The 17,264-nt window shown below is 25.8% G+C and overlaps 1 protein-coding gene across 1 annotated transcript in view; it reads right to left on the reverse strand.

The window, feature by feature from the left end:
- Window positions 1-7,057: 7,057 nt before the first annotated feature.
- LOC136081777 (uncharacterized) overlaps window positions 7,058-17,264 on the reverse strand; it is an 18,898-nt gene continuing 8,691 nt past the window's right edge. Inside the window, exons 3-9 of the mRNA XM_065799873.1 lie at window positions 11,390-11,476; window positions 11,127-11,186; window positions 10,749-10,858; window positions 10,531-10,640; window positions 7,823-10,432; window positions 7,507-7,726; window positions 7,058-7,374 (exon numbers count right to left, since the gene is read on the reverse strand). Of these exons, the coding sequence (XP_065655945.1) occupies window positions 8,028-9,893 (1,866 nt within the window). The 5' untranslated portion in view covers window positions 9,894-10,432; window positions 10,531-10,640; window positions 10,749-10,858; window positions 11,127-11,186; window positions 11,390-11,476 and the 3' untranslated portion in view covers window positions 7,058-7,374; window positions 7,507-7,726; window positions 7,823-8,027. The remainder of the gene's footprint in view (window positions 7,375-7,506; window positions 7,727-7,822; window positions 10,433-10,530; window positions 10,641-10,748; window positions 10,859-11,126; window positions 11,187-11,389; window positions 11,477-17,264) is intronic.

Below are 17,264 nucleotides of genomic sequence, written 5' to 3' on the forward strand. Positions count from 1 at the left end.
TCCTTTTTTTAAATTTGATTGAGTGTCATTATTTGAAGTTGCTTTTAAAAGTACATTCTTGATTCTTGAATAAAGGATTAATGTATCATTTTAGAGGCCCCAAAATTTGAATCTGCCTAGGGCCTGATCAGAAAAAATAAAATAAGGAGACTATTTGTGGTGACAAACAAAGTTTAATTTTGACTATGCATTAACTTTACCACTGGTCATTTTTATATACAGATGCAAAAGTGGTCCTTACAGTCATTTGCAAAAGTATCGGACCCCCCCCCCCCCCTTTCTCAGAAAACGGAGTTCATCAGAAAAACATAAATTTATGGTAACATAAATATGACTATTAATGGGCGCTAGGAGGTTGTCTTTCGGCTACTAAATTCTTCTTTTGATACAACAAATTTTCTATTGGGTTTAAGTCCGAACTATTGTTCAGCCATTCCAGGACTTTTTACGCAGTATTTTGTTAAAATATCCTTTACATTCTTGGATCGGTCGCATAGAGTGGCAACATGCATGAAAATGTAGATAGCCATATGCAGATTCAACTTTTTTTCTGAACAATTCAACACACTGTTAATTTATAGTTTTTTTCATTCAATTCCCAGGAGTTAAAAAATATAATTCATTGGCACTGTTTTTGCTCATGATTCCCATATCATCTGATTCGGTGGATGTTTCATGATCGATAAATTATATGCGGCCGTGGCGCAGTGGTTAGAGCGCTTGCTTTATAAGCAGGAGATCCAGGTTCGAAACGACCTCTGGATAAATTTTCGCGTCACGGTAAGGAAGGAGGCGTAAACTTCCTGGTTAAATGCACTTCCGCGGTGCTCTGTGACAAGACCGTTAGGACTTCTTGGGGCACCTAAAAAAAAAAAAGAAGTATTTTGTTTAATTGTTTTCTAACGAACAAGCTTTTACACGGATTTCTGCTCATTTTTTCTAAAAATATTATATAATATATGTTATATAATATGTATATAATAATAAAAATATATATGTTATATAATAATAAAATAAAACTAATGGCTAGAGCAAGAAGAAGGCACATTTTGCTTCATCGCCGAGTTCTACTTTAAAAACTTTACATAACCGTGACATTTAAAAACTTTACATAACCGCGACATTTAAAAACTTTACATAATCGCGACATTTAAAAATTAGAAATGAAGTAGAAAATAACTAAGAGAATAAAGAAATAAAAATAATAAAGAAGTGTTAAAATGCTTACTATTACTAAGTTGTTAAAGAAATATATAAACAAAAATTCTTGAATAAAAAAAGTATATACAAATATAAAATTTTATAACTAACATAATCACCAGATGAATTTTTAACAACATCACTTGAATTTCATTGGTATAATTAATGCTACTATTTGATTGTAACTTGTTTTTATCAGTGCTTCCCCAGGCAATAGTTCCATAACGTATATAAGTATGAATAAAAGTGTGTTTAAGTTTAGATGCTTCATTGGAATCAAACTAAAGTATCTACAGACGCTAATCAAATTTATGACACTTTCTTTAAAACTTTTTATGAAACAAATGACGTAAGCTTTCCAAAATGTACATTAAATAAAAAAAACCAAGATATTAGAAGATCCTCTAAAATTAAGAAAAAATTTTATACCAAGTACTTAACCAAAACAAACTAAAGTAAGACTCTTTATAAAAAATATACGAAAAAATTTGAAATACAAAGGAAAAATTTTAAATTATTGAACTACTTAAATTTACTTGAGATGATTGTATACGCATTGAGATGATTGTATACGCATTGAGATGATTGTATACGCATTAAGATGATTGTAAACGCATTGAGATGATTGTATACGCATTAAGATGATTGTATACGCATAAAACAAATTATTTGAGAACTTACTGGCATGCAGAAAAAAAAACCATGCTCACTGCCCAAAACTATAAAAATTAATGATGAATTTTCCTCTGATTCAACTGTAATAATTAGTGAATTAAATTTAATTTTTTTGTTTCAGTTAGCCCTAGTCTAGCTTATAAAAATCCTTTTGTGACTAATAAAATAGATGAGTATGGTCTTAACATCTTATGAATTATCTTATGAAGATTTTGAGTAATCTTAAAAAATGCTTAAGTGTAATAAATCAGCTGGTCATGATAATATAAATGGTAATGTTGTCATCGAGTCATATAAACCCCTAAAAGAAGTACTATTTAAAGTTTTACATTTTTCAATAAAACAGGGCGTTTTTCTTGATTTTCTCAAAATAGCTAAAGTGACACCGATTTTCAAAGCTGGTGATGCAACCAATGTTTCTAATTATCGCACAATTTCTGTTTTGTCTGTTTTTTCTAAATTTTTAGAGAGACTTTTATATAACGTAATTTATAACCACCTTTCTTCAAATAATATACTATATGTTAATCAATACGGATTCAATAAAAAATAACTCCACAGAACATGCAATAATCCAAATTATTTGCAATATTTCTAAATCTTTTGAAAATTCTCAATTCACGTAGGGAGTTTTCCTAGATTTATCAAAAGCTTTTGATACAATATTCATAAAATACTCCTAAAAAAACTTGAATATTATGGAATTAAAGGAAGAAATTAAATAGCTTTTAAGTAACAGTAAAATATTTACTCTCACTTTTAAGTAACAGTAAATATTTTACTGTAACTTAAAAGTTATTTAAGCAACCATAAACAGTTTTTTTAAAGTAATTTAACTGACCCATCCAATCTATTAAATATAAGTGGTGGTGTTCCCCAAGGTTCTATACTTGGACCCCTTCTCTTTCTTATTTACATCAATGGCTTACATAAAGCTTCAAACTTGATTGCTGTCATGGGCAGATGACACTAACCTCTTTTTATCTGATAACAACATTAAAACATTATTTCAAAATATGAATATTGAATTAACAAAAATTTCTGAATGGTTTAAAATAAACAAGCTTTCAGTTAATGTTGAAAAAACTTATTGGATACTTTTTCATCCAGCTTCTAAAAAAAAAACTTCTGCCTTGCGATTTACCATTATTTTTTAATGACAAAATTCTAATAAAAAGAGTAATTAATACAAACTTTTTGGGTATCTATATCAATAAAAACTTTAATTGGAAATATCACATAGAGTTCTTATGTAATAAAGTTGCTAAAAGTATAGGAATATTGTATAAAGATAGAAGTGCTTTAAATAAACGTAGTTTAACTCAATTATATTGCGCACTCGCCTCAGAAATTAAGGATCCGTGGTTTAAACCCCACCTCTGGGCAAGTTTTGAGACATTGGTTACGAAGAAGGCGTGAACTTCCAACTAAATGCTCATCCGCTGTGCTCTGTGATAAGACCGTAAGGACTTCATGGGGCACCTAAATAAAATTAAAAATATATATATATTACTCCTTTATCCATTATCATTTAAGCTATGCAAATATTCCAAACTTAGACCTTGTCGTCAACAAAAGCATCTTGCTCGTCTTATTAATTTTAAAGATAGATTTACTCATGCCAAGCCTCTTTTACTTGAAATTAAAATTCTTGATATATATCAGCTAAATGTTTTTAATATTATTTTTTTTTTGTACAAATGTAAAACTAACTCCAACCCAGTTTCTTTCCATAATTTATATACCTTAAGAGATTAAAATAAATACAACTTAAGAAATGATAATTTCATTTGTCAACCATTCTTTCAAACTAATTTTAGAAAATCAAGCATTTCATTTGGTGGAGCTTCTCTTTGGAATAAAATTGTTTTAAAACTTTTTGATTTTTCTTTGGAATAGAGTTACTTCTCATTCAAAAAAAGCTTAAGGATATCATTTTGTCTATTTATGATATATTTTTGTATTTTTAAATATTAAATAATTTACTTTTTTATTTTTTATGCAGTGATGCAACTAAATATGTATATGTATACACTTGACCATGTATGTACGCATTTGATTTTCATGAGATTTTTAAATTTACGAGCGGTTCTTGATGAAGACTTGATGGTTCTTTGCGAGTGTCCGCTTTCTTTTTATTTGTATAACGACTTTTATACTTTGTAAACGACTTTTATACTTTGTATAACGACTTTTATACTTGTATAAAGTTTCAAGTTCTTCATCAGCGGTTCTGTGTGACAAGACCTAATGGTTTTGTCACAGACACGTAGACTCAATGCACCGTGGTGGGCTAAATATTCCCACAAATAATACCTGTCAATGGGTAATATTTTCTTTTATAGTTTTAAATGCAATTAAGGATAGACTATGCAGAGTATCATTAAGCATTATTCTAATGATGATTTCAGAGTTTTGAGATGCAGCAACACCATGGAAATATTCTTTCAAATATTTTTTTGAACAATTTATGTAAAATTCTGACTCCGCATTCAAATAAAGAACCAGCTCAAAAAATATTGAAATTGTCGTGAATTCTTTGACAAATTTAAAAACAAAAATATATATATATTTTATTTAATTAAACTTTTTAAACTTTTTTGTTGATTATATATATATATATATATATATATATATATATATATATATATATATATATATATATATATATATATATAATTTATGTTTTGTTTTAGTTTCATTTTTTAATTATAAAGTAAATCTTTTTGGGAGAAAAAAGTTTATAGAGTTAAAATAAAATTACTAAACCGATTTTTTTAGTTTTTGCTATTTATAAAATAGGCCCCCAGTCAGATGTCGTTTGCGCGTTGGCAAGGCCTGCAGGATAGATCGCCGTAAACTTGGTATTTATGATTTTTTTCTTCTGGAAACGCTGTTTCATACTATTTGCAAATTTGAACAAAAAACAATTTGTAGGCGTTGTTAATCTCGATTGTAAAAACAGCTTCCAATCAACGCAATTTTTTAAACAGTTTTTAAATCGTTTTAAGAAGTTTTTATTGATTTGTCGCTGAAGTTTTTTTTGTCAACATTGTTAATTAAAATCTTATTGAGCGGCCGTGGCGCACAATAATGTAGGAACGATTCGATAAATCGGTCTGAGTTATACCTGTATAAGGGGTTTATCATGAAAGTTGTTTGTGATTATGTTGAGTAGAAGACCTAGTTGTAACTCTAGTTGATTTGTTTATAAAGTTCTTAGCATCAGTATATGAAGCATAGTTGATCAGGTTGATGTTATGATCCAACCAAACAAATATATTTTCTCGAATTTGTAGTTTTGTTTATGTTTGAAGATGAGTTTTGAACTTTTCGATATTAGCAGATAGTAATATCAAAAAGTTGTTTCTGTTTTTTTCAGTTTTATTGACTAATTCAATGTATGATTCACAATCTGTTTCATTAATACACAGGTCGTAACGTAAAATATAATTTAGAGAATTGTGGATAAAAATACTAACCCCCACCTGCATTAAATTCATGTTGTTGGTGAATTAATGTGTGAATAATTAGTCCGAATTCACAATTAGTTTTAAATTTATAATTAAAGCCTAGAATATTTAAAATAAATCTTGTCCGCTTAGCTTTTGCAAAACAATTCACTTTTTAACGCCATGACACCACCCAGTGGGAAAAAAGACGTCGAAAAGACGTTTTTAAAAGTCTTATTGACGATGTCTTTAAGGCGTCTTTTTTTAGTCGATTATGCAAATCTAAAAGACATCTTTTTCGACGCCTCAAAAGACGTCTTTTTGTCTTTACCTTGTTATAAAAATACATAAAAATGCGTCTTTAAGGCGTCCTTGTTAATCCATTATGCATATCTAAAAAGGTTTTTTCTTGACGTTGGAAAGAATTTTTTTTGTCATTCTTATAAGTATATTATAACATCCGATGTACTATTACTGCTTTTCATATATGAAAAGCAGTAATAGTACATGTATTACTGCTTTTCATATATGAAAAGCTGTTTTCATTAAATGAAGATGATAACAGCTCTTCATACAAAGTATGACAAAAAGCTCTTTCCGATGCCGATAAAAACATCTCTTTTAGGTATCAATATAAAAGAGGAAGTATTTTCTACATCTGTTTAAACATAGGAGAATTATCTATAAATAAAACAGCAGTATTGTCAGGGTTCCCAGCCAACATTTATGAATTTGCATGCCTTTGCATGCTACTTTTTACTAAAATTGCATGCTTTTGCATGCTATTTATTAATTATGTTGCATGCTTTTACATGCTTCTTTTTAAAAATTTGCATGTTTTTGCACGCACTCTATTATATATATATATATATATATATATATATATATATATATATATATATATACATATATATATATATATATATATATATATATATATATATATATATATATATATATATATATATATATATTATATATATATATATATATATATATATATATATATACATATATATATATATATATATATATATATATATATATATATATATATATATATATATATATATATATATATATATATATATATATATATATATATATATATATATATATATATATATATATATATATATATATATATATATATATATATATATATATATATATATATATATATATATATATAGTGTATATGTATATGTATAAATTCATAATAGTATTTGGATTTTTTAATTTTATATTAAATATAAAAGAAACTTAAAACTGATGAGTATAGAATCAATTTTAAATTGTATATAAATGCTTGAAGTATTATCAACAAAACCTTATACTAAAATATAAGTATGCTGCAAAAACATATTGTAAATTTTTATTATTTTTAAATTATCATAGAAAACATATTTTTCATTACTTTGGAATTAGTTCAAATTCTACGGAAAATCAAAAAAGAAAAAATTAACGATAAAGTATGTATATATGGAAATCACAAAAAAAGACAAAATTAACAATAATATATATATATATATATATATATATATATATATATATATATATATATATATATATATATATATATAACAAAGACAACAAAATTTGAGTCAACACATAACACTCAACACAAACTCATGTTAACAACAATAACTGTTAAAGTTTACTTTTAGTTTTAATAACTATCTTGCATTAAAACAGGTTTCTTTTATATTTTAGACTCAAAACAAATGTACTTAGTATTATAGTATATTAATATAATTAAATAATATATTATATGTTCCAAAATTTATAAAGTTTGATAAAAAATAACATAAAAAGTTAAGAAAAAAATGTTTTTTCATTAGAACTTTATTTCACTAATTTTTTCTTTTTTTCTAAATTGTCAAGATTTATTTGTAATTCCCTTTTACGCTTTATTCCCATGTCAATCATAGCTTGTGAAGTTTGGCATACAGTTCTATCTAACTTTACTTTGAGTAGCGCTTGCTGAAGTTTTCCATTACCTTCATCAATAGCAGTTTCTGCAACCTCGATGCCAGCTTTGCATACCCTTTATGTAATAAAATTTAAATATTTTGTTCAAAAAAAGTCCTACTAGTTATGTTTTTATTCAATGACAAAATTCAAACAATAAAATAAAGAAAATATCCAAATTTTGTTAAAAAAATGGTAAACAATATACCTTATATCTGCTTCAATAAGTTCTAGATCTGTTTTTCGCTGTTGTAAAGATTTTGTCAGCAACTCTGTTTGCTTTACTTTTTCTGATTAAGCCTTTACTAATTTAGTTTGCTCAGCTAAATAAACTTTATATCTTTGATGAGACTCTTTACAACATTTAATTAAGTTACTTGTTATTGGAAAATTCATAACTCCACCTACTTGATTAAGTTCATCTTTAACTAAAAAAGTATTGCAATAAATCAAACTATTTATCATAAAATGTTGTAATATTACTAAAAAAGAAAAAGATAAAATTATTGTTATTTAAACCATACCTAATCTCAATGCAACAATAGTGTCCTCTTTTAAGTTGGTACTGTGACCTTCTATAAAATTCTTATTTATAGAAAATCCTCTTTCGGGTGAACTGTTGCCATGACTAAGAGTTAAAACACACTTAACAAGTTCAAGCAGCTGAGGGAATTTTAAATTGCCTGCTTCATCACATATAGTGCCCACTTGACTCCAATAATTATCTATTCACTTATATTTGGATTGTTTGCTTATACTATTTAAATAACAAGTACTAAAAGCATAAGACCAATATGATGTTTGCTGTTGAGCGACAGATGCAATAGGTAGTTGTGAATTTATATAAAAGTGTTCTGGGATTACCTCATTCTGATAAGACAACCATTGATCTCCAACTTTATCACACAGTGATTCTTTGGTTGAAGAAATATCATTTAGATGAAAAACCGGGCCAAGTTGTTTTTCTAGAACTGAAGCGACTTTCAATGCTAAATTAGATATTGCACTTGTAGCACCTGGAGCAATACGCTTTTTTGGATGTAAAAATTGAGCATGCTTTAAAAGTGAAACACGAAAAGGTAAGTTTTCTTGTAAATACGATGCAGAAGCAATATAAAACTCTTTGCACTCGGTCCTAAATTTTTCATCTACTGAATTAGGTAGAGCAGCTCCATGCAACAGCAATTTGACTTTTGTTCCTAATTCAATTGAACTTAATTTTCTATGGTTTTCGATTTTGTAGAAATCAATCATTAAAAGTTCAGGCTGTGACTTGAACTCTCCATTATCATTTTTTAACTTTTTTGGAAGAATAAATTTTTGAAGTAAAGAGTTTAATAGTTTACACATCCCAGGATAAAGCATGTGAATCATTGGAGATTCTGTTTGAAATTGTACTAAAAATGCTTCAAAATCTTGTGCCGAGAAAGCACAAAAACCTAAATATCCTTGAGTCTGAATATCATTGCGCAGAGCTTCACAAATTCTTTTGTATCTATCTGTTTTAAACAAAGCGTTAAAGTTTTTTTGTTTTGGAAGAAATGTTAAAAAATATTCTTTAAGGTTCACCCATTGTTCCAAAGTCCTAACAGCAACATATTTCATAGAAAGCCATCGCGTTTCTATATGTTTATTGGCAAACTCAGCAACCAAATTAGTTACATCGACTAAATTAGCATAATCTTCTCGTCTGGCACTAGATAACTTAAAAAAAAAGTGAATATCAATAAAAAGTTCATCTAAATCAAAGGAAAGCTTTTTAATGCCTTTTCTAAAAGCAGTATGGACTTTATGAAGATTACATGTACCAAGCTCAATAAAAATATTTTCAGACTTTTTCTTCAAATCCAGTGATAACTTCATTTCAAAGGCTTTGTTAACATTTGGCCCATCCATCCCAACATGTAAAAGATATGCAGAATCCAACTCCAAGTCAGTTTCAAATTTAAAATAATGATCAACTAGTTGGTTGTGGTCACAATGACCAATAAACAGAGAACCACAATATGAAGTTACAATTTCTCCCTTTTTGTTTGACCAATACTGGAGATACCCATCATACTGTTTTTTTATTTGCTTAGTTGTTGTTTCATCAAACTTAAAAGTAAATGGTGTTTTTTTAATATCAGATTTTAACATACTTTTAACATAAGGGGCAATTCCAAATTGTATTTGATATTTAATTTTTGATTCACCTTGCTTGTAACGCTTTGCCACAACAGAATCAGGAAACATAGATGTAAATCTTGCATTGTCATTTTCTGTTGACTTGAAACTATAATTACAATTGACAACATGTAAAGCTTGCATAATTTCTGCATGAGAGATCTGATCATCTATATGGACATTCGAACATCCAACATTTGAAAGTCTAACTGATTCATTGAACTGCTTTTGGTTGTTTGATACTTTACAAGGATCTTTGCTAACATGTTTTTTACCTTTATCGTGCTTCACAAGTTGACTAATGCCACTGGCAGATATACTGAAAAATGTCTTACGACAAATGCAATGAGCTAAACTTAAATTGTTGTCAACACCTGTCACCCATTTAAATCTACTTTCCCAAGATTTTTGGTAAGTGGTCTTACCCATTTATATATTTTAGTTTGTATTAAATCTAGAAAATCTAAATTAACCAAAATATTTTGAACAAAAAGAAGTTTTAAATAAATTTAATTGTATAAATTATTATGAATAATAAAATGTAAATAATATTAAAACATTGTTTATTAATACACATTTCCTTTTCAAATGAAATTTTATACAAAAACTACACTGTAATGTCTTTTAAAAAAATGAATTTTTAGAAACTTAACTTGAAAATTGATTATTTTTGTTTTTGCATGCTTAGTTAACAAAAATGCATGCTTTTACATGCCTATGTATACAATTGCATGCTTTGCATGCTGAGTGGGAACCCTGTATTGTTCAACAGAATATATTTATTTAAGAATCATCTGCAGATTCATCTCCAGATTCATCATTTTTTTCATCTTTCTCTTTTGTTTCTTGAGCGAGCTCTGTTTCTTGGCGTTGTTGCGTTTTAATAAAATTAACTATTTCACGTCGAGAATGAATAAAATTAACTATTTCACGCCGAGAACTCTTTTCATACGAGTTGGCTACGACTTCTAAAAAATAAGTGAACATGAAAAACAGTCTCTTGTTTTAATGTAATACAAAAAAGCAAATGATATTTAATCAGCTGAGTGAAACACATTAGACTTACCGACTATTAATTAAAAAAGGGCTGATCCTTTCAACCCCGTTCTTTTTTCCAGCGTGGTCCTTACTTTTTGCCTCCACTAGATTAAATTGGGACAGTATTTCAACAGTAGTCTAAAAATATATAAAAATGAGAATGCTAAAAATTTTTACGACCATAAAAATGACTGTACATCGATGTATTTTATTATGTAGTACTTATACCAAGCTAAACATTTGCACCTCTTAGATTTGCTATGAAAGCCAAGTTATTGAAAACAGATATTGATATTTTTATGTCTTCTACGACTTGACTTTTTAATCTAATTTTGCTGAAATTAAATGTTGTACACCTATAACAATTTAAAAATCCGTTATTGACTAAAGACTATCAAAAACGAAATGATAATTCAGCTAATACACATTAAGAGTTGTTATTTATTTAAACTGGATAAAAGTATTATTCAAAGCTCTATTTTAGCATGAAACATAATGATGCATTACTTAACAACATAAAATTATAAAAACTGACGATATCATTAGCAACACAGATGAAATACACATAAACAAAAATAAAGAGATTAGAAAGCTGCAATGATGTTTAGCTATAAGAAAGTGTACCTTTCCAGTATCATTTTCACTTAATCTTTTTTATCCAAACCAAAAGTTTTGCAGACAATTCTAAAGATAAACCTGTTGTCATTATGTGCATTTTTTACTTGCTTTGTTAACGATAGACAGCAGTTAACAAGGAAATAACAACTTTAACATAAAAGTTAAAGAGCCAATCTTTTGTCTTAAAAATTTCATCATTCAACAAATATAAACAACAAAATTATTTAGATCATTTAAAAACATTTTGAAAAAATAAATTGCAAGCTTACTGAATGCTTTTTCTTTTCTATTGTCCATTTCACTGGCACTTGAATAAGTAAATACAGACAGAAGTTGATTACAGGTTTCATTTTCGTCTAGAAATAAATATGTTAATTTAATATCTATCAAAAAATGTTCTTCAAGCACAACACAATAAAAAAATGGGTGACATAATATCAAATGCTTGTAAATTCTAACGATATGCATATTTTAGCCTTCTTCATGTGACAAAATCCAAATTTAAACGGTAAAACTGTTTAAAACACTTACGTGCGACTTACTTAATTGAAACTAGATCGTCTTAATACCATAGCTCTTTGTTTGGTGGAGAACTTTAGTCTTTCAGTACATTTATGCCTTGTGGCCAATAAAATTTTTTATCTGCCTTGTCTAACCATCTTACTGGCACCAAGACACCCGCTTTTTGCTTTTTCCCATTAAAATTTTCTAGCTAAACAGCTGCAGCCCATCTATTTTGAAACTCCACTTATACAAAATGTTTTAAGGATACAAAAGCACTGCATTAAAAATCAATGGTAAAAAAAAGAACTTTCAATAAATAAAAAAAGCATAGAAAAAAAAAAAAAAAATAATGTTATACGTTTAGATTTGCAAGTAAAAAGTTTAAATATAAACAAGTTGTCAAAGATACATATAACATAAAGATATATATTTATATATATATATATATATATATATATATATATATATACATATATATATATACATATATATATATATATATGTAAATAAATATATGTATATATATAAATATATATATACATATATATACATGTATACATATTAATATATATATAAATATATATATACACATATATAAAAATATACATACGTATATATATATGCTTGTATATATTTATATATGTATATATATACATGAATATATGTATATATATACATATATGAATATATATATATATATATATATATATATATATATATATATATATATATATATATATATATATATATATGAATATATGTATATATATACATATACGAATATATGTATATATATACATATATATATATATATATATATATATATATATATATATATATATATATATATATATATATATATATATATATATATATATATATATATGTATACATATATACATACATACATATATATATATATATATATATATATATATATATATATATATATATATATATATATATATATATATATATATATGTAAATTTACATGTATAAATATATACATACGTATATATATATATACACAAACATATATATATACATACATATATATATAAATAAATTTATGTATATATCTATATCTATATATATATATACATATATATATATATATATAGATCTATAGTTTGTTGGCTTTAAGAAGAGCGGAAGGAAAAAAGTGATTCTTACGCCAACATATACGTCACTTTTAATTACTTTTAACTTTCGTCCAACATTTCCGTGTTGGACGAAAGTAAAAACCATTAATTTAATTACAAATTAATCGTTTTTTAAAAAAACCACAAAAACTCAAATTTAATTGACCAGAATGTTTTTAAAAACATTCTGAATGTTTTTAAAACATTTTGAATGTTTTTAAAACATTTTGAATGTTTTTAAAACATTTTGAATGTTTTTAACAATATAAAGAATGTTTTTATTTTAATTTTTTTTAATAAAATGTTTTTATTTTAATTTTTTTTAATAAAATGTTTTTATTTTTATTTTTTTTACTGTAAATCATGCGCGGAGTGTTGCTACATCGACTATCTTATAGCCTGACTCGCAAGGGAGTGCTGCTACATCGACTGAAAAATAGCCTGACTCGCATGGGAGTGCTGCTACATCGACTGACAAATAGCCTGACTCGCAAGGGAGTGCTGCTACATCGACTGACAAATAGCCTGACCTGCAAGGGAGTGCTGCTACATCGACTGAGGGTTTGGTTGGGGCAGGCAGTCTATCATTATTAAAAAAAAAAAATTCCGGTCTTGCATTTTAATTTTTACTTTTTGTCAACAAAATATGGAAAAAACTTTCGGACAACATCTAAGGGTTCTATATATATATATACATATATATATATATATATATATATATATATATATATATATATATATATATATATATATATATATATATATATATATACATATATATATATATATATATGTAAATTTACATGTATAAATATATACATACGTATATATATATACACAAACATATATATATATATATACATACATATATATATAAATATATGTATATATCTATATCTATCTATCTATCTATCTATCTATATATATATATATATATATATACATATATATATATATATATATATATATATATATATATATATATATATATATATATATATATATATATATATATATATATATATATATGTAAATTTACATGTATAAATATATACATACATATATATTTACACAAACATATATATATTTACACAAACATATATATATATACATATATATATATATATTATATACATACATAAATATATATATATATATACATACATAAATATATATATATATATATACATACATATATATATATATATACATACATAAATATTTACACAAACATATATATATATACATATATATATATTATATACATACATAAATATATATATATATACATACATATATATATATATATATATACATACATAAATATATATATATATATATACATACATATATATATATATATATATATACATACATAAATATATATATATATATATACATACATATATATATAAATAAATATATGTATATATCTACATCTATATCTATATCTATATATATATATATATATATATATATATATATATATATATATATATATATATATATATATATATATATATATATATATAAAGCACCCTATAAATAAAATTTCAGACAAATTTTAATTGCATTTATTATGTAATTTATTTCATGCACGCAAAAAACCTTTATACTTATTTGAAAGAGGATTTTATAATCTATTTAAATTTAATTTAATTAAGTTAAAAATATTATTTAAATATTGAAAATAAAATGGTCAAAGTAAAGGACCTCGAAAAAATTATGGAAATTTTTTTCCAAAAAAATCGAGAAAAAGGTAAAGCGTTTGTTGCTAAGCAGTTTATGGAATGGGGTTTACCCAGATCAACTGCTTACGATAAAATCGTAAAATTGGAGAATGAATCTCTAAAAAGAAAAGTTGGAAGTGGTCGAACCGCTAAGGTAGCTACTAAAGAAAATATTCTAAAGATTGCTGCATTTTTTAAAAATAAGTCAGGGTGCTCCCAAAAGAAAGTAGCTTAAGTTTTTAACTGTAGTCAAACTCGAATTTCCCAAGTATGAAAAAACAATGACTAACATTCGAACTTTCAAAAAAACAAATCAACAACAAAAGCTATGCGTCCTAAATGTCGTAAATTATACGAAAATTATAAAAACTTGGATTTTGTTACGGATGATGAAAGCTATTTTACCTTTAACAATAGCACATTAGTCATATCATCTTTATATTCATCACAGTAAGCAGGCAATCAACAAATCAACAACAAAAGCTATGCGTCCTAAATGTCGTAAATTATACGAAAATTATAAAAACTTGGATTTTGTTACGGATGATGAAAGCTATTTTACCTTTAACAATAGCACATTAGTCATATCATCTTTATATTCATCACAGTAAGCAGGCAATCAACCAGTAAGCAGACAATCAACCACTTATAAAGAGATACTGGAAAAAAATTCACTTCCTCTAGTATCAGAATATTATAAAAAAGACAATGAGTTTATCTTCTGGCCTGATCTAGCTCGATCACATTACGCAAAGTCAGTCATCGACTTTTTAAAATTGAAAAAAATCAAAGTTGTACCCAAAGATATAAATCCAGCTAACGTTCCAGAAGAAAGGCCAATTGAAAACTTTTGGGGTGATTTAAAACGGTTAGTGTAATAGAATAATTGGAGAGCTGAGAATTCGGAATAGCTTGAAGCAAGAATTAGATATTGTTATTCAAAGATGAATAAAGAAATTTTCCTTACTCAAATAAAACATCTTTCAAAAAAACTTTATAATATTGCTAAATATGGTATTTGAAATAATTATTCTAATATATTTATAAACTACGTATACTAACATATTAACAGTTGAAATATTAAATAATAAAACTTATTAGTTCTTAAAATATTAATTTTTAAATTTTGTTCAAAATTTTATTTATGAGGTGTTATATAGATAATATATATGCTTATATATAAAGCACATATATATATATAAATATATACATGCATATGTATATATTTTTATATGCATGTATATATATATATATATGTATATACGTATATATACGTATATATACATATATATATATATTTATACATACATATATATATATATATATATATATATATATATATATATATATATATATATATATATATATATATATATATATATGTTTCAATGTCATATCTTGTTGTAAGTGAATATATATACATATATTTTTGAATATAAAGCATAAAAAACAGTTGCGTACAAACTAAATTTATTCTTCGTATTATTTTGATCTGCTTTTGCACAGATGGTCATAAGACGTAAAATAATACAAAAAAACCGTTCAAATATTACTTAAAAACGTCAAAGAAGACATTAAAAAGAAGCCATAAATGATTACATAATAACGTAAATATAAAACTAGCAAATATTATTTGACTCCTTTTTTTGGATATTTTTTTAAACAGAGGTCTCCAACTGTTTGTAGAAATTTTAATGCCATTGTCACGGTTGAGAAGTATTGGAGCATGTTTTATTTCTTGGTATGTTGAGGCGTAATTAATTTCAAGTGATTCTCTAACTTTACGTTCATCATACTCTGATTTTATTGCTAGAGTTTTCGAATTTGACCAATCAAACATACCATTACATTCTCGACCATGTTCAATTGCACCAGATGCATCCCATTTACCTTTTAAATAGTTTTTTTGATGTTCAATGCATCTCGTTAAAATCTTCTTTTTTGTTTCACTAATGTATTATACTGCCACAAGAGCATGTGAGTTTATAGACACCGGGATAGCTATTTGGAATTAACTTTGACTTGTTGTTGCATAAGATGTTTTTTAACGTAGGTGGTGTAGTAAATATTATTCTGACGTTGTAAGCTTTAAGTTCTTTTCTTAGTTTTGGACCTATTCTTGGTAGCCATGGAAGTTTAACTGTATATTAAAATGTTTCTGTTTTATTATAATTTATTTTAGAAAAGTTGATTCTTTTCTGAATATAGTTCTTAGCAGTTGTTTCAAGCTTTAATCTATCGTGTCCATTTTCTGCAAACATATTTACTAAAAACTGTATTTCATCATCAAGATATTTTTTGGAACAAATTTTAGCGGCACGAGGTAAAAACCTTTAAAAACACCCATAACTATTTTTGGATTAACGTTTGATGTAGGTTTTATTTGTATATTAGTGATAGCCGATTTTCGATGGATTTTGAAGTTATAATATGAGTTATTAGTATTAGTTACAGTTATATCCAAGAAGTTTAATTCCTTTTTAATGTTTTCTTTTTCTGAAGTATATTTTATTGCTGGATCTTGTTCATTTAACAACTCCAGAAACTTATCATGATTTTGTATTGAGTTGAATCTTGCATGACTGTCATCTACATACCTTCTGTAAGTCTTTGGCAAAAAATGACCAACCTCAGCAATAATAAGTGCTGTAAAAACGCTTCGGCAACTACAACCATTAAGGACAAACCTATAGATCCCGATTTCGGTATAGATCTTATCTGTGTTATCTGTGTTGTAACAATAAATTAAAATGGGATTACCACATCA

The sequence above is a fragment of the Hydra vulgaris genome, chromosome 06, assembly GCF_038396675.1.
Source record: "Hydra vulgaris chromosome 06, alternate assembly HydraT2T_AEP".
Taxonomy (NCBI): Eukaryota; Metazoa; Cnidaria; class Hydrozoa; order Anthoathecata; family Hydridae; genus Hydra; species Hydra vulgaris.